General features: G+C 50.4%; 1 protein-coding gene across 2 annotated transcripts in view; it reads right to left on the reverse strand.

The window, feature by feature from the left end:
- The window catches only part of LOC119965275 (testican-1-like), a 682,845-nt gene that overhangs the window by 163,215 nt on the left and 492,979 nt on the right, over positions 1-26,651 (reverse strand). For both annotated transcript variants that reach the window (XM_038795794.1, XM_038795793.1), the window contains one exon: positions 10,032-10,164. In XM_038795794.1, coding sequence (XP_038651722.1) covers positions 10,032-10,164 — 133 coding nt within the window. The remainder of the gene's footprint in view (positions 1-10,031; positions 10,165-26,651) is intronic.

A 26,651-nucleotide genomic window follows, 5' to 3' on the forward strand; every position in this document is an offset into this window, starting at 1 on the left:
AAACCAGCATCATCCCAATTTGGGGCACACACATTTACCAACACCACCCACTCCACCTGCAGCTTACCGCTCACCATCACATATCTGCCGCCACTATCAGCCACAACCTCAGACGCCTCAAACGCCATCCTCTTCCCCACCAGGATTGCCAACCCCGGTTCTTCGAGTCGAGCCCTGAGTGGAAAACCTGCCCCATCCACCCCTTCCTCAGACGGACCTGGTCCGCCACCTTCAGGTGGGTCTCCTGGAGCATGGCCACATCCGCCTTCAGCCCCTTCAGATGCGAAAACACCCAGGCCCGCTTAACCGGCCCATTCAACCCCCTCACGTTCCACGTAATCAGCAGGATCGGGGGTACCCCGCCCCCCTCCCCCGTCGACTAGCCATAGCCCATCGACTGCTCGCCCCTGGCCAGCACCCATTCAGCCCGTTTCCCACAGCGATAAGACCTCACCCCGACCCCCCCGACCCGCACCAACTCCTCCCTGGCCAATCCAGCAGCAACCCGGTATCCCCCCCCCCACCAGGCTAGGACCCCTCCTAGCCGCGACGCTCCCTCCACTGTACTCCCGTGAGCCAGCTGACTTCTGCTGACCCCGGCAGCTCCCGCTCTAACTTCGACCCCTCCCGATATGAGGTCCCCCCTCCTCCCCTGCATCAGCTCCTTGGCACTGCTTCAGCGCGGGAAAACCGGTCTAATAACCACGCCCCTCGCCACCAGCTCCACCCCCCTTGTCCCGCAGTGCGGGAAACCAGAGAAACTCAAACACTGCCCCACCCCACCAACGCAGCTCTCAAATAGCAGTCCCAACCCAACCACCAACTCCGTGCAAACAAAGACACAGATCAACCACAAACCCCAGTACCCCCCTTAGAACACAAAACCATAACCCACATCGTCCGAAAGCGAGAGAAAAAACAGAAACAAACAGAATATCCAGCTACAGCATAAACAGTGATACAGAAATAGAAAAACTCCCACAGACCCCAATCTCTAGTTCGAGTCTAACTTTTCAGCCTGCACAAAGGCCCACGCTTCCTCCGGGGACTCAAAGTAGTGATGCCGGTCCTTGTAGGTGACCCACAGGCGCGCAGGCGGCATCATGCCGAACTTCACCTGTTTTCCGTGGAGCATCGCCTTCGTCCGGTTAAACCCGGCTCTCCGCTTGGCCACCTCCGCACTCCAGTCCTGGTAGAGACGCACTACTAAATTCTCCCACTTACTACTCCTCACCTTCTTGGCCCAAAGGAGAACACACTCCCGGTCACTGAACCGATGGAACCGCACCAGCACCGCCCGCGGGGGTTCATTCGCCTTAGGCCGCCTGGTCAGTACTCTATGGGCCCCCGCCAGCTCCAGGGGCAGATGGAAGGATCCTGCCCCCACCAGCGAGTTCAACATCACCGCCACATAGGCCGGCAGGTCCGACCCCTCCAGCCCCTCCTCGAGGCCCAGGATCCGCAGGTTCTTCCTCAGTGACCGAAGCTCCATCTCCTCAAACCGATTTTGCCACTTTTTATGAAGTGCCTCGTGTATCTCCACCTTCCCCACGAGGGCCGAAACCTCCTCCTCGCGCTCAGAGGCCTGCTGCTGCAACTCAAGTATCGCTGCACCCTGGGTTGTCTGGGTCTCCAGCAGCTTACTAGTCGTCACCTTCAGGGATTCCAACAACTCCCCTTTCAGCTCCGTAAAATAGCGCAGGAGGGCCGCCTGCTGCTCCTCTGCCCACTGCCTCCACTCCTCAGGGGCTCCACCGGCCGCCATTGTGTCCACCTTCCTCCGCTTTTCCAGGGGAGCTACTGCCATTTTTCTCCTCGCCCCACTCCGAGTCCGCACCATAAATCCTGGGGGGTTTTGCTCCAGACCCCTTTATCCACCGGGATCATCGAATCAGCGCCGTTTGGGGTGCTTAAAAGAGCCCACAAGTCCTATTAAAGCGGGAGCGTGCGGCTTAATTCCGCATAGCCACAACCGGAAGTCTTTCTTTCTCCCCGTAGTCATAGATGTCCCCCTCGCATGTCACAGCTGGCATGGTGGCACAGTAGTTAGCACTGCTGCCTCACAGCTCCAGGGTCCCAGGTTCCATTCCAACCTCGGGTGACTGTCTGTGTGAAGTATGCACTTTCTCCCCGTGTCTGCATGGGTTTCCTCCGGGTGCTCAGGTTTCTTCCCACAGTCCAAAGATGAGATAGCCACCACAATCACGACACTGCCCATGCCAAAGGTTTTTTTGCAATGGGCAGCATGTTATGAGATTACTGTTATAGCCCAAATCCTATTGACTGGGGGAAAATGGTTACTCCACTATTCTTGGAGAATAACGGGCGGTTTTCTCCCAGCCCTGCGCCAGGCTAGAGAATCCCCGCAACCGCGCCACGCCGCCCCGACGCCGGCACGCGATTCTCAGAGCGGCCGGAGAATCGGTGGCCCCGGCTGCCTAGAACGGCCCGCAACTGGCGCCACGCCAAATGCACCGGCGCCAATGACCGCTCTGAAAAGGCAGAGTCCCGTAGGCGCCGTCCACACCTGGTCGCAGCCGGCGGGAATTCTGCGTGCAGGGTCGGGGAGCGGCCTGCGGCGGTGGGGGGCGGGCGGGCGGGGGGCTGGATCGTGGCCTCTCGCTCCACGGGCCTATTTTCTTACGCGCGGCCCCATAACTACAACACCATGTTGCGTCGGGGCTGGCACGTTGAGGAATGTCACCGCGCATGTAGGGGTTGGCGCCGGCACCACTGCGCATGTCCTCGTTGACGCCGGTGCCACTGCGCATGCGCGGGTTGGCGTGGCGCACAGTTCGTGCTGGGATGGGATGCTGGAGCGGCGTGAACCGCTTCAGCACCGTGCTGCCACCTGTAGGGGCCAGAATTGGTACTCCCAGTGGCCCATTCACAGCGTCATAAAACGCGCGGCTTTTCCGACGGCGTGAACACTCTTCTGCCGAATGGGAGAATCCCGCCCATGAACTCCCGCAATGATAGTGGGCAGGTGGCAATAATTAACCTTTCAGCTGTAAAAATAGAGCTGGTCATTGTGTTATCGGCTAGAGACAGAACCAGTTGTGAAATACTGGTGCTGTGTAACTATTGTTGTAAATAAAGTTACTTTCTATTTGACTCTACAAATCTGTGTTGGATTCTTTGTGGCCCTCACAAAAATTACCTTTTTACAAATGGTGGGTAGGCTGCGGATTTCAATGCCTGCACACCCTCCTTATTATGGGTGTGAGCTTGGGAGTAGGGAGGGAAGGTAGTGGAGTGGGTACCTATCCTATTTAATAGTAATAGTAATCTTTATTAGTGTCACAAGTAGGCTTCCATTAACACTGCAATGAGGTTACTGTGAAAATCCCTACTGTGAAAGTCGCCACATTCCGGCACCTGTTCGGGTACACAGAGGGAGAATTCCGAATGTCCAATTCACCTAATAAGCACGTCATTCGGGATTTGTGGGAAGAAACCGGAGCACCCGGAGGAAACCCACGCAGACACGGGGAGAATGTGCAGACTTCACACAGACAGTGACCCAAGCGGGAATTGAACCTGGGACCCTGGTGCTGTGATGCAACAGTGCTAACCAGTGTGATACCGTACTGCCCCACCCTGCTGGAAAAATACTTAGTGCTGGCATGTAAATGCAACTCATCATGTTCCTGACTCCAAAGTCCAAATCATTATGTAAATTCTGAACAACTGCGGTTCCACCACCGATCCCTGGAAAGCACCAATTCCCACTATGTGCCACTTTGAATAACTGCCCTTTACTTCACTTTCTGCTTTTTGTCTTGATGCTACCGTTCTGCCACATTCTCAGACCTTATTGATTAGTCTATTATGAGTCATCTTATTCAAAGCCTTTTGAAAATCCAGGTAACTTATTGTATCCACTGCATTAGCATTGTCTGCTTTCTCTATCATCCCCTCTAAAAATCCAACAAGATTTGGTCAAGTGAGATTTTCCTTTTTGAAATCCATGCTAGCTAGGCAATATTATAATCTTTGTTTCTACATGTTCTTCTATTCTCTCCTTCAGTTGGGATTCCATTATTTTTCCTCTTACCTGAGGTGAAACTCATTGATTTATAATTCGTTGGACGTGTTCTGTCCCCTTTCTTAAATATATTAATTTCATCAGCCATTTGCCAGTCTCCTGGTATTGCACCTTATTCTAACAAATTATTAAATATGTATGGTAATATCTCTGCTATCTCCTCCCTAAATGCTTTCAAAATGCATGGCTGCAATTCATTTGGATGAGGGGTATTATCCTTTTTGACTGCAATTAATTTATTCAATACACTGCCTTTTAAACATTTTAAATACACTCATTGCTCATCCAATCATTCCGTGTCATCTCTACCTGTTCCACTGCCCTGGTAAATACCAAACCAAAATAATTAGTTAATGTTTACCTAATGGCCCTATTGTTACCTGTGGTACGAGCCTGCCTATCCCTTAATGGTCCTTTTCCCATCACAGCCTTTTTTTAAATTGATGTGCCTGTAAAGTATTTTATTATTTTGTTTTATGTTCCTCGAAATTATAATTTTGTAGTTCCTTTTTGCCTTCCGTTTTTTGACTTCTCTCCGAATCCCTTTGTGTTCTCTCTTATATGAACCCATCTGCTGTCTATGTACTTAATGTATGCCTCTTTCTTAACTCCCAATTGTTCCCTCATGTCATTATTCATCCATGGACTCTCATTAGCGTTTAGTTTGTTCTTTCCTTTTCGAGGAATATATTTGTCCTGCCCGCTGTTGAACAGCATTTTAAATGTTTCCCAATGTTGTTCTGCATATAATTATCTCTAATTACTATATAACGCAGGCAAATGCCATCTCTGCAAATTCAAGGAGGGAACCAAAGCACTGCTTGCCAAGGACTCCGAGGACACAAATGCAGTTTTCAACAACATTAAATACAACCATTTTCAGAAGTAATGTGTGATAAAAGTTTGCAATAATGAGATTCCACTGTATATTTAATTCATGAATAGGAATGCGCCGCCAGAATTTCAGAGTCTACAGATGGACAAGATATTTGGGATGATTAAGTGCTTGAAAGCCAATCTGATCTGTAGCAGCTACAAATTTCTCTCCGAGAACCTTTAGTCCATTTCACACAATGTTGTTAAAAGGAGGTTGCACTGCCTACAATTTGACAAGTAACCTGATAGCAGATGAAATTTGAATTCTTTAACATTTTTAAATGCAACGATGCAAAATTTATGGGTAAAACTATTAACAACAAATAAACAATGTTAAAGATGTTTAATTCACTGTCGATCAGCTGAGCTTTGAAGGACATTCATGTTCACTGAGCAACAGAAATTTGGAGAGGTTAGTCAGGTAGTCAGGGTTAGTCAGGTCGCGGGGGTAGGTGGGTGGTCAAGGTTAGGGGGCAGTCAGGAGGTCATCAGGTGGTAGGGGGTAGTTGGATGGTAGGGGGAGCTAATGGTGGTTGGGGTCGGTTATGGAGGTACCCAGGTGTTCACCTAGTTTTTAATCTGTCTAACATTGTAAAATTTAATTTACGGGACGTGGACATCACCTGCTAGGCCAAACTTTTTATTGCCTGACCCTAATAGCCCTGAAGAAGATGGTGGTGAGCTGCCTCCTTGAACCATTGCAGTCCATGTGGTGTAGGTAGACCCACAATATGTCCTGGGCAACTATTCAGGTGAGTCCCACGGAAATGTCCTAAGTCTCTGACTCCAGCTCAGAGTTGGAGAAGTTTGTGGAGGGTCCTGAAGATCAGGCAAATTGGAAGCTGAAAATTACTGAGCATTCCCACATGGATCTGCACGTTGGGATTTTCATGGTGTCCCGATGCACAACTTCAGTCGTATGTCCAGTGGCCAACAATCTGGAGACCGGAAGATTTGGGCCAATAGGTCAGATGATCAAAGCTTGCTCACCAAGGTAGCTGTTAAGGAGGGATGTGAGGGGCAGCACGGTGGCACAGTGATTAGCAGTACTGCCTCACGGCGCCGATGTCTCAGGTTCGATCCCGGCTCTGGGTCACTGTCCGTGTGGAGTTTGCACATTCTCCCCGTGTTTGTGTGGGTTTCGCTCCCACAACCTAAAAGATGTGCAGGGTAGGTGGAATGGCCGCGCTAAATTGCCCCTTAATTGGAAAAAATGAATCGGCTATTCTAAATTTATTTTTAAAAGGGAGGGAGGTGAGGTAGAGAGGCAGAGAATCATCGGGAGGAATTACAGAGCTTGGGATCCAGGCAACTGAAGTCACGGCCACAATGGAGCAATTTTGACCATGTCCATTAGGGAGGGAGGGAAATTATTAGAGAGAACTTACCACACTGTTTCTGTCAGTTGCCGTTGCAGTTTTTATAGTCTGCCAATACGACACTGCGCAGACTGAACTCCTCCATGTTTTTAGCAATGGTGCTGAAACCCCTTGGTACATCTTCCAATACCTAATGCAATACTCTCAGGAAATAAGCAGTAGTTTTTTTTATCCCTGTTATGCTCAGTAAAGCAGCATGGTGGCACAATAGTTAGCACTGCTGCCTCACAACTCCAGGTCCTGGGTTCAATTCCGGCCTCGGAGTGACTGTTTGTGCGGAGTCTGCATGTTCTCCCTGCATGGGTTTCCTCCGGGTGCTCTGGTTTCCTCCCACAGTCCAAAAATGTGCAGGTTAGGTGGATTGGTTATGCTAAATTGCCTCTTAGTGTCGTAAAAGGTTAGGTGGGGTTACTGGGTTACGGAGATATGGGGGAGGTTTGGGTTGAGGTAGGGTGCTCCTCCCAAGGGCTGGTGCAGACTATATGGGCCAAATGGTCTCCTTCTGCACTGTAAATTGTATGATTCTCAAGTTCAGATAGGATCTCACCTGCTACTGAATTATGTCCTGGGCTGACCCTTCTGCCACTAACTTGCATTGGGGCCTGAATTTTCATGCAGTCGTAATGTCCGTAGACCAGTCATTCAGAGTCAAAGGCTAATCCTGTGGGGACATGGGTTCAAATCCCACCATGGCACTAGGTGGAATTTAAACTCAATTAATAAATCTGGAATACAAAGTTAGTATCAGTTAGAGCAATTAGGGGTGGGCAACAAATAATGGCTCTGCCAGAAATGCCCACACCCCATGAAAGGATAAAAAAGAAAAGCTCCACAGAGACTCCAAAATGGAAGATGGAGTTTTGATCCAGAAGTCCCGCTTCCATGTCTGACAGATCCCGTTCCCAATGATATGGGATCAGGGCATGAATCACACATGAAGGAAACGGAAAGGCAGCAGGGCCATTTGAACTCAGTGGTCAGGCCACACTATGATGGGGGAGTTCTTCCACCCGCTGCAGCTGATGTCAAGCAGGCAGGCAGAATCTCAAAACCCACATGGAGCACAGCCCTACCGATCTGCCACTGGGAGGCCACCTCCTAACAGCTACACTATTCCCCGATGCATCCGGGGACCTCAAGTACAACAGGAAAATTCCAGTCAGTCTCTGGATTAGATAGGCCTTTGACAAGCGGAATTGGCTCCCCTCCACTTGCGGGCGGGTAGCTACGCTGACAACCCCATCTCGCCTTTGAGAAAATGGCAGGGGTGGGACAGAGTCGGGGAATGGGCAGACTGACTGGTACAGAAAATTCCGTGCCACTATCCCCCGTTCCCACCCCCATCAAGACCTAAAAGTTCAGCTCGTGCAAAGTACAGACATGTGATTTCAGACAGAAATATATTGTCAGGATGCTGAATTCCTGCGCTCCACCTCAATGCCTAAATACGAAATGGTTAATAATGGATGATTTCCAAGATGAAGTCAACAAGTGAATGTAGGTTTATTGCACACTGTAATTTGCTGCATCTTTAGTAAAACATAAAAAGTGTGTTTTCTTGTGAATATAAATTCCTACAAGCAAAAAACAGAACATGTGGGGGTGCGGTGAGGGGAACCCTCCACAGGTCAGCCTGCAGCTGCACTGGATCCTGGCAGGCAAGGTGGACCTCAAAGGCTTTCCTGGGGCACTGGCCTGACAGAACATTGCCTCCAGTCAGCTGGGCTGGTCCCTGATGCCTCCTGGTGCCTAAAGGCTGACTGGAGAATTCCAGTCATCCTCTGAGAGCAGGTATTTAAATAGCCTTAATTGGCCACCCGCCACTCGGGGGTGGGTAGCTGGCCCACTCCCCATCCCATGGCAAGGGGTGGGATGGGAGACCGGTAGGCTGACCAGTGCTCTGAAATTCTGCAATTGCTTATCACCTAACCGGCTGGGTGGGCCATACCGGTGCTGAGGAGTGGCATGAACCACTCTGGCATCGGGCCGCCCAGAAGGTACGGAATCCTCAGCACCTTCAGGGGCTGGGCCTCCACCGGTCAGCGCGAGTTGGTGCCCTGCCAGCTGGCGCCGAACGGCCTCCGCTGGCCGGCGCAGGTTGGTGCGTGCGCGTGAGCGCCAGTGTGTGCTGGCATCATCCCAGCGCATGCGCAGGGGGTTCCTCTCCGCACCAGCCATGGTGGACCGTTACAGCGGCCGGCGCGGAGGGAAAGAGTGCCCCCACGGCACAGGCCCGCCCGCAGATCGGTGGGCCCCCGATCACGGGCCAGGCCACTGTGCACCCCCCCCACCCCGCCCCCCTCCACGGTGCCAGATCCATCCACGCCACCCCGGGAACTCTGCAGGCCGCCCGCAAAGCCAGGTCCCCCAGTTAAGGACCTGGTCACTCGGCCCATCGCGGGGCGGAGAATCGCGGGGGGGGGGGGGGGGGGGGGGGGGGGGGGGGCGCTGCCAACGACCCCCGACCAACGTGGCGCGATTCCCGCCCCCACCGAAAAACCAGCGGTGGAGAATCCGGGAGCCGGCGTCAGGGCGGGATTCACACTGCTCCCCGGCGATTCTCTGGCCTGGCGTCGGAGAAACCCGCCCACAACCTTTTTTATACTGAAATATATGAAATTATGTATTTGGAACTTATCAAACTGATCATTGTTTAAACTATTACTTCAGTAAAATCTTTTGGGCAAAAATCAGGCAAAAAATGAAAGGTGCATTTGGAAAACAAAGCTGTGTATAAATGGATGACACATAAATATTTACACTCTTATTATATATCTCATTAGATAGGGAAGACAACGACACAGCACAATGAACCAGCATGGAGAATACTGATAACTTGCCAAAGTGTCACAACAGCCAAAACCAAATTAATCATCCAGAAAGTAATATGTGTTGAACTGCGGAGGCTATGTGTTCATGCATTGTACAGCGCAGACCTGGTCACTTAAAAGCAACATAACTGGACACCTTGATTTCCAAAACATCCTGCATTCTATTCAACCATTCTATAGGCTGCAATAGAATCTTGTATGCTTTCACATAAAATGGATACATTAAATACAAGAGACTCTAAACTATGTAAAAATATTACTATATCCTGAGATCTAGTAAATCTTATAAACTGAAGTGTCAAATGGATGGAGCAAGCATAATAAAAAATTATTTGCTGTGCAAAAGTAAAACGAATTATCTATTTGCATAACGGTCTTTGAGGCTAAGATTCTATAACATTCTGTAATAACATTCCTCACTTTCCGCTGGTCTCGATTGTTTCAAGTTGCAGATTTCTGGTTCAATGGAATTCCTTGGCAGTATATAAATAATATTCCTCACAAAATCCCACTAGATGAATTAGCTTCCTTAATTCATTTTGATGTTGACTTAAAACCTCAAGCTTACTTGTTCGTACATTCAAACAGTGTGCTGCTGGAGGAAAGATTAGCAAACCCCCGGATGCAATGCAGAATTTGTGATTTCTTTAATTCAATCCATCTTCAGATCCACACTTTTGTGTATCTTTCAGTTTTTTCTTCTGCATTGTTAACCAGAAGTTGTATTTAAGGAGGTTTATGGTTTTCATTTCCCCCCCCCATTCTCAAATAATAGATACGACACAACCATCGGCAGACCAAATTTTTTTAACACATTGCGTCCAAATTGGGGGTATGAAAAAGTAAATCATATTGCAAACTGTTTCCTCACTGCTGCAGTACTCAAAATTACTTTACCTTAGAGGAGTAAGTGTGGCCATCAGATCCGCAGACAGAACTGGGGTGCATCACTGCACAGGGCTTGCATTTGACCAAATTGGCAGTTCCGAGCGATTGTCGACGAAGAAGACGGTCCTTTTTCTGTCTGAGACTGCAAATGAAAAATGCAGTTGATTATATGAAGTGATAAAGCTCATATGTATTACATTAAAAATCTCCATGTTACTATTTCTGGAGATGTTCCAAAAGTGGGATGCATTATCTGTGTGGAAAAGCAGATTCAAAGGTGTCAAACGGTAATATTAAATTCGTAAATATTAGTGCACAAATAGGGCTGAATTTTATGTGGAGGTGGTGGCCCTGCCCACCAGCTGGAAAGCGGTAAGGGACCCGAGCCTGCTGACCCTGAAAACTAACACCATATTTTATGGTGGTCAGGGGCTAAATTGCCTGCGGTTGCGCCTTCCACCCACACCCACTGAACCGCCTTAGGCAGAATGTCCCATCTCCAAGAGCTGCTGGCCAATCAGAAGGCCAGTGACTCTCCAGCAGTGGTCACTGCTGGGACTGTAGTCAGTCCACAAGCAGTAGCTTCGCTGGAGAGTGGGGTCAGTGGGGTTCTGCTGGAGGCAGCAATCAGAATCAAGCAGCTATTTCCACTTCAGGGCGATGGGTGGGAAGGTCCCTTTGTGAGAAAAGGGTGCACGCATGTGACGTGGGTGCCTCTGCCACCGATAAATGACCAATGGTGGCGGCACAGCGGCAGGGGGAAAAGGACTCTAAGTGGCCATTAAGATACCAGCACTGGCAAGGAGGCAATGGGCTGCATCCATCTGCACCCATGTCCCCCACTCCCTCTTTGTCCCTTGTCTCTGATCCCACTAAACTGTGGAACCACCCCATTTCCATCCCTGGTCCATTCCTGTCAGCTGATATTATTGGCTGTTCTCTCAACAGGTATTATCTCGCCTATAAATCAACCATCGTCTCCTTCAACCCCCGCACCACCCACTTGATTTTTCCCACCCTTCAACTGCCCAGTTGCCAGCCCACTTCTCAGGATGTTGGGGGGAGGGGGGGGTGGGAGGGGTTAAGGAGGTTTGAAAAATTCCAGCCATTATATCAGATCCATCAAAAGAATATGGAAATCTGCGAATTTGTAACTTGTAACTTTCCTTTTATCCATATTCACGATGAAGTGGAATCTGTTTAGTGCAAGACTGATGGGGTGGGATTCTCTCAGCTCTGGGCCGGGCCGGAGAATCCCCGCGACCGGGCCGCGCCGCAGAGCGGAGAATCGGCGCCATTGGTGCCGGCATGGTTGGTGCGGCGCAAGTCGTGGGCCGCTCTACGCGGCCGGCCAGCCGATTCTCAGGCCAGGGTGAGCCGAGCGGCCGTCGTGGAAACGCTGAGTCCCACCGGCGCCATCCACACCTGCTCTCAGCCGGCAGGAACCCAGCGTGGAAGGGTCAGGTGGCGGCCTGTGTGGTGGGGGGGGGGGGGGGGGGGGGGGGGAGGCTGGAGAGAGAGGCTCCATCCGCAGGGGGGGGCCTCCGATGCGGCCTGGCCCGCGATTGGGGCCCACCGATCGGCGGGCCAGCCTCTCTGGTTGGGGGACTCATTTCCTGTGCGCCGGTCCTGTCATCCTGCTCCATGTTGCGTAAGGGCTGGAGCGGTGAAAGAAGCCACTGCGCATGCGCGGATCCACTCCAGCACCGCGCTGGCCCCCTGTAGGAGTCAGAATTAGTCCCGGGAGCGGCCCGTTCATGCCGTCGTAAAACCCAACGGCGTTTACGATGGCATGGACACTCTGCCACGGGATGGGAGAATCCCGTCCCCGGTTTAAATGATCTTCTCCTGTCTGAATCATTTCAAATTTAAACATTAAGCTTTCTCAAATTGGATGAAAGTTTGTTCGCTTTGCAATGCAGGTCATGTACTTAACCCAGCAGAATAGAATCTTCAGATGTTGCAATCTAATGAATCTAATGTGTCCTTTTATGTGAAAGGCGACTGTGGTGTAAAAGCCTGAGTCTGAGAATATGATCAATTGCATTGATCTAAGCACTTATTCAAATTTGCGAAGAGATGGAGGTCTTGCCTAGTTACCTAAACTTGTTTGTTTATGTACAAATCTAATCTTGTGTGTTCAGTGGGGCGTTGCACTCTTTTGGAGTGGCCCATTTATCAGGCCTTTACATCTCCTTCTCTGCAGGGACCAAAGTTTTGCCAACTTTCGAGTGATTTTTCACACTGAAATTGCACATGAAAATCATGTTAGAATCTGTTATGCACAGCATAGCAATGATTCCTGAATCGCCACAGGGACTCTGTTTTGAGATATATCAGGCTACTCAGGCAGACATGCAAGTGATGCAAGATGTATCAGATAACTTAGTGTTATCCTATTCCAGAAAATCTATCAACGTCGTGGAATGGATTTTTAAAAAATTAATTTTTACAAGACTTCAGCGTCGCTGACTGGGCTAGCATTTGTTGCCCGACCTAACTGCCTTCCATTTCAGAAGGCATCTGAGAGTCAACCACATTGCTGCCGATCTGAAGTCACACATAGCCAGACCAAAATCTGGAATTAAGAGTCTAAAGATGACCATGAAACCATTGTCGATTGTCGTAAAAACCCATCTGGTTCAATAGTGGGTGGCTAGGTAGCACAGTGGATAGCACTGATGCTTCACAGCTCCAGGGTCCCAGGTTTCATTCCCGACTGGGTCACTGTCTGTGTGGAGTCTGCACGTTCTCCCTGTGTCTGCATGGGTTCCCTCCGGGTGCACTACTTTCCTCCCACAAGTCCCGAAAGACATGCTTGTTAGATGATTTGGACATTCTGAATTCTCCCTCTGTGTACACGAACAGGCGCCGGAATGTGGCAACTAGGGGCTTTTCACAGTAACTTCATTGCAGTGTTAATGTAAGCCTACTTGTGACAATAATAGTAAAACTCATTAATGCTCTTTAGGGAAGGAAATCTGTCGTCCTTACCTGGTCTGGACAACATGTGGCCGACAACAATCTGTTGTTTTGATCTATTCATCTCGGTTTAGGCCTGAGTGGCCTCAGTGGCGAAACCCCAGTGTTTGTAAACATTGCCTACATCAGGAGATGTAAGTTGCACTAAATGCATTCCAATCACTCAAGTGTGATTACACTGCACTTATCTTTATTTGATGTGGGGAATATTTACAAACATTGGGGTTTCACCACCTAGGCCACTGAAGTGTGAAGGGAGATGAATGGATCAAAGCTGCAGATGTTTTTTTACGAGATGTCAATCACAAACCACTACTCAAAGTCATGAATGGATTGCAGATAATGGATCTGTGTGAACCAGACACAGGCACAGCTGCTTTCCTTCCAGGAATTGACAGGTGGACTGCTCTCTCACATCCAGACAGGGGTCTCTTTTCTGTGCGTGGGGGGGTTTGTGGTCTGTGTGTGGGGGGGGGGGGAGTCTGTGGAGAGGGTTTCTTTAGGCAGGGAGTCCCTGTGAGGTCCCCCATTACAGGGTCCATAGGGTGTGCGGGTAAGGTCACCCCTGTACTTAGTGGTATGGGGACCACCCAGGCAATCTGGAGATGGGGGGGCTGCGGTGCAGTGGGGTGGGGGGGGGGGGGGTCATTGCTGATGTGTGGTGCGGGTGGGTGGGTGTGCCGGCCATGGGACTTCGTTATCGGGCCGCCTGCTCAAGATGGTGGCTGTTTTCGGGATTCCCCTAGGAATCCCCTTGTATTCCACGCCATGGATAACTTTGCATGTCAAGAATACAGAATTGCATCCTGAACTAGTGCAATTCAGTTCCTGCCGGAGAATATATAGTCTCCCAAACAGAGGATCCTGCCTGTGGTAGTCACCACTGTTTGTATAATAGTTGTATTAGAGGTAATACGGTAAGGCTCCTGTACTACAGTACGGGGTAGATCGCTGCCTGCTCTATGCCAGGCACCTCCTATCCATGAGGCAGCAACTCCCCAGTGATTCATTAGACGATTTCTGGTGTGCCCTGCACATCCTGGCGAGGAACTGCGATTGCCAGGCAGTTTCGGCCGTGGAACATACAGAACTCTTAATCAGGGACGCTTTTGTTACGGGCATGGTGTCAGCGTACATCCGCCAGCGCCTATTAGAAGGGGGTATGCTCGACCTCGCGGCGACCAGGCAACTTGTGAACTCGTTAACGGTAGCTTCCTGTAACGTACAGTCGTATGCCCCCCGACCGCACGGCATACACTCCCGACCACACAACGCCCTCATGTACATCGTGGGCCCCACCAGCGGCCACCCCCAACCAACCCAAAGCCTGCGCCGCACGGCAGCCAGCCAATCCCCCGACAATGCTGCCCGGCGCGGAGTGCAACCTGCAAGGCCTGCGGAAAGAAGGGAAATTTCGCAGCTGTGTGCCAGGTCCGGTCAATCGCTGCTGTACACAGGCCCAGTGTCTTGCACCCCCCACGTGCGCCCGTGGGCGCCGCCATCTTCCTCCCAACAGAACACGTGTGGCCTGCGGGCGCCGCCATCTTCCTCCCAACAGACCACGTGCGGCCCATGGGCGCCGCCATCTTTATCATTGCCCGCCATGTGCGCCCCGTGGGCGGCACCATCTTCGGCGCCATTTTGGACGGTGCCTCAGGACCCCTGCTCGTCGGGGACTTCATCGGGCCGTTCATGGCCTGCCACTGCCGCCGACCAGCCCGGGGCCTACCAACACCAGCCGCAACTCGCCTCCATCACACTCGACCAGTCCCGGCCGCACAACCTCACAACCGCGACGACGACAGTGAAAGTTGATGGGCACAAGGCATCCTGCCTTAGAACATAGAACAGTACAGCACAGAACAGGCCCTTCGGCCCTCGATGTTGTGCCGAGCCAGGATCACCCCACTCAAACTCACGTATCCACCCTATACCCGTAACCCAACAACCCCACCCTTAACCTTACTTTTTAGGACACTACGGGCAATTTATCATGGCCAATCCACCGAACCCGCACATCTTTGGACTGTGGGAGGAAACCGGAGCACCCGGAGGAAACCCACGCACACACGGGAAGGACGTGCAGACTCCGCACAGACAGTGACACAGCCGGGAATCGAACCTGGGACCCTGGAGCTGTGAAGCATTTATGCTAACCACCATGCTACCGTGCTGCCCCCTTCTTGACTCAGGGAGCATAGAAAGCTTCATCCACCCCTCACGGTAAGGCGCTGCTCCCTCGCAGTACACCCCGTTACCCAGAGAATCTCCCTGGCCTCCGGATCCCATTCCTTGGAAATCCAGGGGTACTGCATTGTCACCCCCACTGTCCAGGGCATAGAGTTCAACAACTTCCGACTCTACATCCTCCCCAACCTCTGCGCTGCCCTGTTACTCGGTCTGGACTTCCAGTCCAACCTCCAAAGCCTAACTCTAAAATTCGGCGGACCCCTCCCACCCCTCACCATATGCGGCCTCACGCCCCTTAAGGTCGACCCACCTTCCCTATTTGCAAACCTCACCCCGGATTGCAAACCCGTCGCCACCAGCAGCAGACGGTACAGTGCCCAGGACAAGACTTTCATCAGGTCGGAGGTCCAGCGGCTGCTGCGGGAAGGCATTATTGCGGCCAGCAGCAGCCCCTGGAGAGCCCAAGTGATAGTGGTAAAGACTGGGGAGAAACAGAAGATGGACATTGACGACAGTCAGACCATCAATCGGTACACGCAGCTCGACGCGTACCCCCTCCCACGCATATCTGATATGGTCAATCAGATTGCACAGTGCCGGGTCTTCTCGACAGTGGACCTGAAATCTGCCTACCACCAGCTCCCCATCCGCAAGGCGGACTGCCAGTACACTGCATTCGAAGCAGACGGCCACCTTTACCACTTCCTTAGGGTCCCCTTCGTCGTCACTAAGGGGGTCTCGGTCTTCCAACGTGAGATGGACCGAATGGTTGACCGGTACGGGCTGCGGGCCACCTTCCCGTACCTAGATAACATCACCATCTGTGGCCAAGGCCAGCAGGACCACGACGCTGACCTTTTCAAATGTTTCCACACCGCCAAACTTCTGAACCTCACGTATAACAAGGAGAGATCTGCGTGTTCCGCCCCAACCGCTTAGCCATCCTTGGCTATGTTGTGGAAAATGGAGTTCTAGGGCCCGACCCCGACCGCATGCGCCCCCTCATGGAACTCCTCCTCCCCCACTGTCCCAAGGCCCTGAAACGATGCCTGGGGTTTATCTCCTATTTTGTCCACTGGGTCCCGAGCTATGCGGATAAGGCCCGCCCACTCATCCACTCCACAATATTCCCCCTGACGGCTGAGGCCCGCCAGGCCTTCAACCGTATCAAGGCAGACATCGCCAAGGCCACGATGCACGCAGTCGATGAGACCCTCCCCTTTCAGGTCGAGAGCGATGCATTGGACGTCGCTCTGGCCGCCACCCTCAACCAGGCAGGCAGACCAGTGGCATTCTTTTCCCGCGCCCTCCATGCCTCCGAAATTCGGCACTCCTCTGTCGAAAAGGAGGCCCAAGCCATCGTAGAAGCTTTGCGACATTTGAGGCATTATCTGGCCGGCAGGAGATTCACTCTCCTCACTGACCAACGGTCGGTTGCCTTCATGTTTAATAATACACAGCGGGGCAAGATCAAAAATGGTAAAATCTTAAGGTGGAGGATTGAGTTTTCCATCTACAATTACGAGATTTTGTATCGCCCCGGGAAGCTCAACGGCCACCCCGATACCCTATCCCAAGGTACGTGTGCCAGCGCACAAGTGGACCGGCTCCGGGCCCTACACAATGGCCTCTGTCACCCAGGGGTCACCTGGTTCTTCCACTTTATAAAGGCCCACAACCTGCCCTACTCAATTGCAGAGGTCAGGGCTGTCACCAGAGGCTGCCAGGTCTGCGCAGAGTGCAAACTGCACTTGTACCGGCCAGACCGAGCGCACCTGGTGAAGGCCTCTCGCCCCTTTGAACGCCTCAGCATGGACTTCAAAGGGCCCCTCCCCTCCACCGACCGAAAAACGTACTTCCTGAACGTGGTCGATGAATATTCCGGATTCCCCTTCGCCATTCCATGCCCCGATATGATGTCGGCCACGGTCATCAAAGCCATCAACAGCATCTTCGCCCTGCTTGGTTTGCCCGCTTACGTCCATAGCGATAGGGGATCCTCATTCATGAGTGATGAGCTGCGTCAGTTCCTGCTCAGCAAGGGCATCGCCTCGAGCAGGACGACCAGCTACAACCCCCGGGGAAACGGGGAGTTGGAGAGAGAGAATGGGACGGTCTGGAAGGCTGTCCTGCTGGCCCTGCGGTCGAAAAATCTCCCGGTCTCCCGCTGGTAGGAGGTCCTCCCCGACGCGCTCCACTCCATCCGATCACTACTCTGCATTTCGACTAATGAAACCCCCCCATGAACGTCTCCTTGCCTTCCCTAGGAAGTCCACCTTCGGGGTTTCACTCCCAACTTGGCTGGCAGCTCCAGGACCCGTCCTCCTCGGCAAACATGCGTGGATCAACAAGACGGACCCACTGGTCGAGTGGGTACAACTGCTGCATGCGAACCCGCAGTACGCCTATGTGGCGTACCCCGATGGCCGCCAGGACATGGTCTCCCTCAGGGACCTGGCACCAGCTGGATCCTCACATCACCTGACACCCCCCCCTCCGATTGCCCCGGCGCCACCCACCCTTCCCCCACGCACCTCACTACAGCCCCCACCCCAGGACGATCCATCCTCCCACTGGTTCCACCCGGGGATGAAGATGACAACAGGCGACCAAGGCGGCGCCTGCATCACCACCGGGACCGAGGCGCTCACAGCGGAGGATCAAGGCACCCGACCAGCTAAATTTGTAAATTTTCACCAGACTTTAAACTTTAAACTCTCACAAACCTGTAAATAGTTTTCCACCATCCCTGCTGGACTCTTTTTTTTAACAGGAGGTGAATGTGGTAGTCCCCACTGTTTGTGTAATACTTATATTAGAGTAATACGGTAAGGCTCCTGTACTACAGGTACGGGGGTAGATCCCTGCCTGCCAGCTCCACCCAGTAGGCGGAGTATAAATGTGTGTGCTCGCCAAGCTGCTCCTATTTCTGTACCAGCTGCAGGAGGTAACAATTAAGCCTCGATTACTCTCTACTCTCGCCTCGCCGTAATTGATAGTCCATCACTGCCCTTGGTCTTTGAAATACTAGGTCAGTGACAATACCACTTCCTCCTCTTCCACCTAATCCCACAGATCTTTACACACAAAGAGTTGTGGGAATGCGGCATTGTGATGATTTTTGACTCAGAAGCTAACAGTAAGGAAAATTTATAATGACTTTCAAATATTTGGAAAATCTGTAATTGTTTTTAAGAATGTTTGAAAAGTACTTTCAAGAGTTCGCATCAATTGAAATTTTCTTTGCTCATAAGAATTGGTTCATGTGACCTGACCAGACGTGACCTGGAAGCGCTACCAATGGAAAAGAAGTTAAGATACAGAAGATTTGTGGCCAAACACAAAGGAGAGTTGCAAGACAGGAGAGCTGGATGGTGAAGTCAACCAGCACACAGATACAAACACATGGAGAAAGTAGACACAGGCAGAAGGAGGAACAGAGAATTTGTGTCATGAGAAGCATGCAAAACTCTCTATGACAAGGTCAGTTTTCTGTTTGGCAGTAATGAAATGAAATTAAATGAAAATCGCTTATTGTCACGAGTAGGCTTCAATGAAGTTACTGTGAAAAGCCCCTAGTCGCCACATTCCGGCGCCTGTCCGGGGAGGCTGGTACGGGAATCGAACCGTGCTGCTGGCCTGCTTGGTCTGCTTTAAAAGCCAGCGATTTAGCCCGTGAGCTAAACCAGCCCACTGCCAAATGTTCTTGGGGAGCAATGTATGAGCGAGCTATATGAGAATCCTAAACTGTAATACAGGCATCTTTTTTAAAAAAGTGATCAATCTGTGCAGCGTCTATACAGAAATATATATAAAATAAATTCTGGAAGTTGTTATAAATCTTAATTGTTTTAAAAATGAAACAAATGCAAGGAAGTTTAGAGCACAGCAGTACATAAAGTGGCAAATCCAAATCAGTAACCTTCTAGATATTGCTTTTGTGCCTCCATCTCACATTGGTTATCTGAACAAAAATGAATTGTGAAGTCATATCACTTATATTTAAGTAACACTTCCTATTCCAAGTGAAACATACAAAAAAAAAATTCTTTTGCGTTGGATAAGAGAAAAGAATATGAAAATGTTTAAATTTTGAGTGGAAATAGTGGAGAAATTGCATGTAATCAGCATCACTTTTCATTTCTAAATGAATGACTAAATTAAGGATAGTATTCGATCCGAAAAGTAGTCGTATAAAGGTGCTGAAAAAAGTCACGCGCCTGAGGATTGGAAGAAGTTCTGGATTCAGCAAAGGTGGACCAAGAGTTTGATTAAGAGGGCAAAAGTGGAGGGTGAGAGTAAAATTGCAAGGAACAGAAAAGCAGACCATAAAAATTTCTCTGAAAATGTAGAAAGAAAACGATTAGTGAAGACAAATTTAGGTCCCTTGAAGTCATTTCATCAGTCCAGACGTTATTACAAAAATGTTATAAAGTAGTCAGGCTGACATCGATGTATATTTCTCCTGTCTGCCTCCTGGGTGGGACAAGTTATTCTCCACTTTAAAATTATTATATGTGATCGACTGTATGATAATAAAACACAGGATCATCGGGTGATGCATGTAGTTGAAAATTTCCATATTTGAACGACAAAACAGGTGTGGAATTTTATTCCACCCCACTCCATGATTTCCAGTGGCGGAGGCAGCTCGCCACTGGCCGTCGGCAGGATCTTTCGGTCCTGCTGATGTCTGTGGAATTCTGCGTGCCCCGCCCGCCCTGCCACCAGGGAACCTAGGGCTGAAGTTTGCCTTTGGCTGGACACGATGATCCTGCCAGTGGGAAAAGCCAGAAAGTTCGTGGGTTGAGTAGGGCGATCATGGCTCGGCACAGCATTGAGGGCCGAAGGGCCTGTTCTGTGCTGTACTGTTCTAAAAAAAAAAAAAAATTTACTCCCACAAAAGAGATTAAATCTTTCATATAAATACCAAGATACTGAATTAGTTGCTGGAATTGCCAGTTGAAGAAGCAGAATAGAGGGCGAAATTCTCCGACCCCCAGCAGGGTCGGAGAATCGCCCGGGGCCGCCGAAAATCCCGCCCCTGCCATGTCCAGAATTCTCCCACCCGCAAAAAGTCGGCGTGCCGCCAATCCCGCCGCCCGCCTCGGAGAATAGCGGGGGCCAGCGGGAGGCTACGGGTTTCTGTGCTGCCGTTATTCTCCGGCCCAGATGGGCCGAAGTCCCGCCGCTGAGAGGCCTCTCCTGCCGCCGTGGTTTGAACCACCTCTGTGCCGGCGGCGCGAGCGGGCCCCCAGGGTCCTGGGGGGGCGCGGGGCGATCGGACCCCGGGGGGTGCCTCCACGGTGGCCAGGCCCACGATTGGGGCCCACCGATCGGCGGGCAGGCCAGTACCGTGGGGGCACTCGTTTTCTTCCGCTGCCGCCACGGCCTCCACCATGGCGGAGGCGGAAGAGAATCCCCCAGCACGCATGCGCCGGTGGTGACATAAGTGGCAGCTGACGCACCGGCGCATGCGGAACCGGCGAAGACCTTTCGGCCAGCCCCGGCGCCGGGCGTCAAAGGCCGTTGTTGCCGGTTTTGGCGCCAGTCGGTGTGGTGCCAACCGCTCCGGCGCGGGCCTAGCCCCTCAATGTGAGGGCTTGGCCCCTAAAGGTGCAGAGAATTCCCCACCTTTGGGGAGGCCCGACGCCGGAGTGGTTGGCACCACTCCGCTACTCCGGGACCCCCCCGCCCCGCTGGGTAGGGGAGAATTTCGCCCAGAATGATTAACATTACTAGAATTTTAAAAATATTGATGTCTAGGCCTTGCACAAACCTGGGGCCAGATTTTTTGCACAGCCAGGCCAACTTCAAATTACAGAGGTGGGAAACCCAAACTCAGCAGGGCCATTTGAAATTCATGCCGAGTTCAAACATATCCTGTTTTACTCTTCCGAGGGTCTTAATCGCTGTGTGGGAATAATAAATTGATGGAGGAGGCAGAACTGCTCTTAAGAGGGCAAAACAAAACAGGCTGCAACTTTCATGTTGAGTCGATGGAGTGGATTGATTGGCAGGCCATCTGGTGTAGCTCTGAAAAGAGATAGCCATCTGTTCTAGCAGTTTCAATAGACCTCATTGTTGACATATCCCAATGTTTGGCATTACAACTGAGCCATATCTTAGCAGTGGGGCTGAGTGCACATTTTATGACTGCCGATTTTAAGAAACAATTAAAGAATTAGGCAGCTGTTTTGTGGTTAATGAATAGAAATGTGTTTGTTTTTACAACAGAATGACCACTTGAGGGGATGCAACATTTTGAATGGGTTTCATGAATGAGAGGTTTTTCAGTATCAGGTTTTATGAGTGAGAGCTCTCTTAGATTGTAGAAGATTATTTTGTTTTCATCTCTGCATGGCTTGAGGTCTGCCCATAATAGATACTGGTCGAGTGGCTATGGATATACCACTGGGGGTAGGGCAGGGGGGTGTGAGGGATGATGGCTTTAGGGTCCAGGAGCCATTTATACAAACTGGCTGAACCAGCCTGCCTCCGTATCTCAATGGAATAAAGATATGGCAGGCAGGGCCCCTTCAAAGGAGACAGCTCTGCCAAGTCGGGCAATGTCATGACTCAAACTTCCCACCTTGATACAAAAAGTCTGGGCCTTGTTCTCTGATCACTTTATCAAGACGGCCATTTTGTAATGTGTTTTGTAAGTATCTAGGCTATGACAACATACTGCTGTTTTGTCCATAAAAAAATGTACTTTAAAATAGCTTTGGTTCTTCGAGGAACATTCTAGGCTAATTGATTGATATTTATTGTCACATGTACCGAAGTACAGTGAAAAGTATTTTTCTGCAGCCAAGGGAACGTACACAGTACGTACATAGTAAACAAAAAAAATAATCGATGGTCTTCTAGTTGAAATCTTAAGACTTAATTTGGGACACAAAACTAGTTTAATAATGGGAATATAGCTATTAGTTTGATCCATTTTAGTTTTAGCCTCAAGACACATTACTGACTTTAATTAAAAATCCTGGTTTGCTTTCCAGAGATGATTTACATGTAACGGTATTTTTTTAATATAGTATTAGAATGCTTCATTTTTTATCTTCTTCGGAAGTTTATCTTTGGAACAAAAGAGAAAATTTATTCTATTTCAATTCCAGGCAGAGACTACATAATTCAATTAAACTTTGGAGCTGATTCTCTGGCCTTGTTGCTGTGACAGTGGAACTGCTGCCCCTTTCAACTTGTGTGCACCATTAATGCAGTGAGTTCACCCAAAGTTTTGAAAATTAGGGGGCGCGATTCTCCCAGACAGGGAGAAATCGTAAGGCTGGTGTCAAATCCGGGCGGGTTTGACGCCAGCCTCCCCCTCCCCGACCGGGAACCGATTCTGGTCCCCGGTCGGGGCTAGCATGCCGCGGCCGTGAACTCCGGCATCGCGGGCTTAACGAATTTCGTTAAGCCCGCTTGCCAGAGTTTGCGCCGGCTGACGCGTCACATGACGTCAGCCGCGCATGCGCAGATTGGAAGACTCCAACCCGCGCATGCGCGGATGACGTCATCGCGCATTTGCGCGAAACCCGCGCATGCGCGGGCCGGGATGCCCCTCAGCCGCCCCGCGAAGTGATGCAGCGGGGCGGCGGAAGGACAAAGAGTGCGCGGGAATCGGACCCGCTGCCCACGATCGGTTCCCACCGATCGCGGGCCCATGGCACCCTTGGCACGGCCGTGGTACTGCCGTGCCAATCGGTGCCATGGTTTTCAAAATCGGGACTTTACGGCCGTTTTACGAACGGCCAGACCAGGTGTGTTGCCGTTCGTAAAACAGCGTAAAGGGCTTGGACTTCGGCTCATCGGCCAGCTGAGAATCGCTGCTGGCCGTAAAAAAAACGGCGGCAGCGATTCGTGTCGGGAGTCGGGCGGTGGGGGGGGGGGGGGGGAGAATAGCGGGAGGGCGTCAGACTAGCGTGGCCGTAAAAATTTACGAACCCCGCTATTCTCCGCACCGTCGTGAGTGCGGAGAATTGCGCCCAGGGTACTTAAGTTATCAAATAATACTGAGGCATACCTTAGAAAAGGTGGCACTGCTAGGCTGGCAGAGACACTGCCAGGTTGGCAGTGCCAAGGTACCCAGGCAGCATTTTACCCATGTTAGGGATCGGGGGTGCCCTGCCATTGTGAGGTGGGGTGCAGAGGGCTCAAGGATCTCCCAACAGGTAGGTTAGGGCATTGGGAGGGGTCCAGGAGTCACGTCGGGGGGTGGGGGGGTGTTGTCAAGAGATCTCTTCCTGCACGGAGGAGCTCCGCTCGTCAGCTCCAGGGTCCCAGGTTCGGTTCCCGGCTGGGTCACTGTCTGTGCGGAGTCTGTACGTCCTCCCCGTGTGTGCGTGGGTTTCCTCCGGGTGCTCCGGTTTCCTCCCACAGTCCAAAGATGTGCGGGTTAGGTGGATTGGCCATGCTAAATTGCCCTTGGTGTCCTCAAAAGTAAGGTTAAGGAGGGGGGGTTTGGGTTACGGGTATAGGGTGGGTTTGAGTAGGGTGATCATTGCTCGGCACAATGTCGAGGGCCGAAGGGCCTGTTCTGTGCTGTACTGTTCTAAGCTCTCCTCAGTGCAGGAAATGCGGCTAAATGTGGCCTCGCTGTTCCCTGTTGAGGCCCGTTAGATAGCTGGGTCAGCACCGGGACCGACCCCACTAATCGTGCCCAACGTTACCACTCTTTCATTAAACCAGGCTAGCTACACTCAGCCTGGCACTCATTCAAGCTGCACCGTACAATTGAAAGCCTTAACTCACTTATGTGGCTGAATTTTGCACCTCATGGCAGTGTTGCTGCCCTCTGCCCCATGGCGGAGACGTCAGGCAGCCCTGCCCTTGAGGAGCTGGGCCAGTCAAATGATTGGCAGATCTCTTGTCTCAGCAGCGCCACCAAGAGCGGTGTCAATTCCTGGGACTGCAACAGTCCCCATGGAAGGCGTTCAGCAACGGAGCCCGGACTGTGAGGTGATTCCAGGGTCTCGCCGCTCTTGGATGCAGATCAGAGGGGCCACAGGGACTGTTGGATGCTGAGATAGTCCAATCCGCTATTTATAAAGGCCAATCCGGCCCCACCTGATCAAGTGTCATGTGATTAGACATCCAGAAACACCTCAAACCAGAATTAGCATTCATAGCCACTACATCAAATGCACAAGTTAATTGGTATATTTTTAAAAATTGAGCATGACCATAGATAAACATAAAATATTCATTCTTACTGTAACAAATTCAAGTCATGTTTGTATAAATAAAGCACTCCAAGATCTTCTGGGATTCTCTTAATGAGAGCAAAACTAGATACGGGCAAAAATTTGAAATTTCAATAATTTATAGGATTTTACTCTGAAAGAACTTTGTTGGCCAATTTAGAATACTTACACATTGCTAGTTATTGGGGCAGCCAAACCCACAACAGCACAGCATGAAGCCAAAAATAATGTGAAACATAAAAAGCAAGAGAGAGAGAGAGAAAAGGAAACAAAGAGATATCTGAATAATGAGAACAAGGTCTCAATAAGGAGTTGGCAATCTTTTCCATCTAGATACCCAGAATTCACAGGCATTTTCTCACATTTCTTCAACAATTCTACGTTTCTTTGAGATGTACATAATAAATGAGGAGTTTTTAATGGAATTTCAAGATCTGAAAATATATTTTGGGGCCTATCATTGCCTGCTGAATACAAGGTGAAGTTCTCAAATGTATGTTATGACATCAGCATGAAGGTCTATGGGAGTGTTTGTGGGACAATGGGTAGCATCCCTGCCTCTGAGACAGAAGCTCTGGGTTCACGTCTCACCCTCGGACTTAGATGGGTTCATAACATGGTCAAACAGGTTGCAAATCCTTCCAACGCAGCAATATCAAGCAGTAAGAGTGAGAAGAACTCCGGGTTGACCATGCTTGATGAGGAGCGGTGACCCTCAAATAATAAGCCTCTGGCGACAGACCAGTGACCTATTCCAGGACGACTTCACTATGAGAACAGATGAAAGTCTGCCTTGTGCACCACCAGGTGCAAGAAGAATAACAACAACAAGCTACTGCTATAACACCAATGTGGATTTACACAGCACTCCTCACGTACAGAAATAGATCGCAGAGTGCCTTAAAATATAGAGGAAAGAGGTAATGTTGGACATGGGCAATAGACACTGGAAAAGGAGGGGGGATTGGTGAGCCCAGAATGGGGAACAGAAAGCATGGTTCCAGAGAAAGGTCTTGTGAAGTGCGGGAGCGTGACCCCTTTAAAGGGGGGGGGGCGGACTCCACGGATCATGTGACAAGCCAATCACACGGGAGCGGGCAAACTCTGGCACTATCTCCTTTGCTTCGAGGACCCTTTCACCGATAGAACAAAACTACCCCCAGATCGAGAAGGGGCCAGCAGCTATATACAATGGGAAAAGATTCCACCAGCATGTCCAGACGGCAGTTTGGCATAGTGACCGACCACAAGCCATTTCTTGGCCTTTTAAGGGAAGACAGGTCCATACTGCCCATAGCCTCGGTAAGCCTTGCTGCTGGCGGCCTACAATTATGCTTTCTAGCACCAACCTGGCATGCAAATTATCAATGCGAATGCATTAAGTTGCCTGCTCTGCCAAAGAGTATCTCACCACCATTAGTACCCCAGGCGATCATACCGGCCTTGAACATCCTAAATATTTTGCCAGTGTCTGCTGGACACATTCAAAATTGGAATCAAAGTGACCCAATGCTCTAAAAGATGAAAAGAATGATACAGACAGAATGGCGCAATGAGAAGTCTGAGCAACTGAGGCCCTGCTTCACTCATCAGGATGAGTTGCCATGTGAGGATATCGTGATCCTGTGGAGATCATGAGTAAGTCGTTCCACCTCCTGCCAGGGGTCCCTCCTACAGGAGCTGCATAGCGCCCACCCAGGGTTTATAAAAGGTGAAGATGCTGGCAAGCACCTACGTCTGGTGGCTAGGCACGGATGGGTAAGCCATTGAAGAATTGGTGCAACAGAGGCACCCTTGCCAAATACAGCAGACCTTGTTGCCACCCACCACTCACAATGCTTCTGGTGTTGATGATGTATTGAAGTTTGCAACTCATTGGCAAACATTTAATGCTTTGGAAATGTAAGAAATTTAAAAATATGAGTATTTGTAGCTTGATGCTAAATAAATTGCCAAGGAAGATGTGATAAATGCCAAGCACAAGTACTGTGCCTTATTTTCAACGTTTGAGATATTTTGGTTGGGCACTGCTTGCTCGTGCCTGCAATTTGAAGATAACGAGAAGCTTCTAATCCATCAATGGCTCCAAAAGTATTCAACAAGTTTAACCTGCTGTCAGCACAAGTTGCCTTGGTGACTGTGTGCATCTTTCCCATTATAATAGTAACCATAGTAATGAACTTTGTTACTAATGTATTCTTCATTCCATCTAAACCTCCATGGGCAACTAACGTTTTGGCAAGCA

Source organism: Scyliorhinus canicula, chromosome 4 (genome assembly GCF_902713615.1).
Source record: "Scyliorhinus canicula chromosome 4, sScyCan1.1, whole genome shotgun sequence".
In the NCBI taxonomy this organism is placed as follows: domain Eukaryota; kingdom Metazoa; phylum Chordata; class Chondrichthyes; order Carcharhiniformes; family Scyliorhinidae; genus Scyliorhinus; species Scyliorhinus canicula.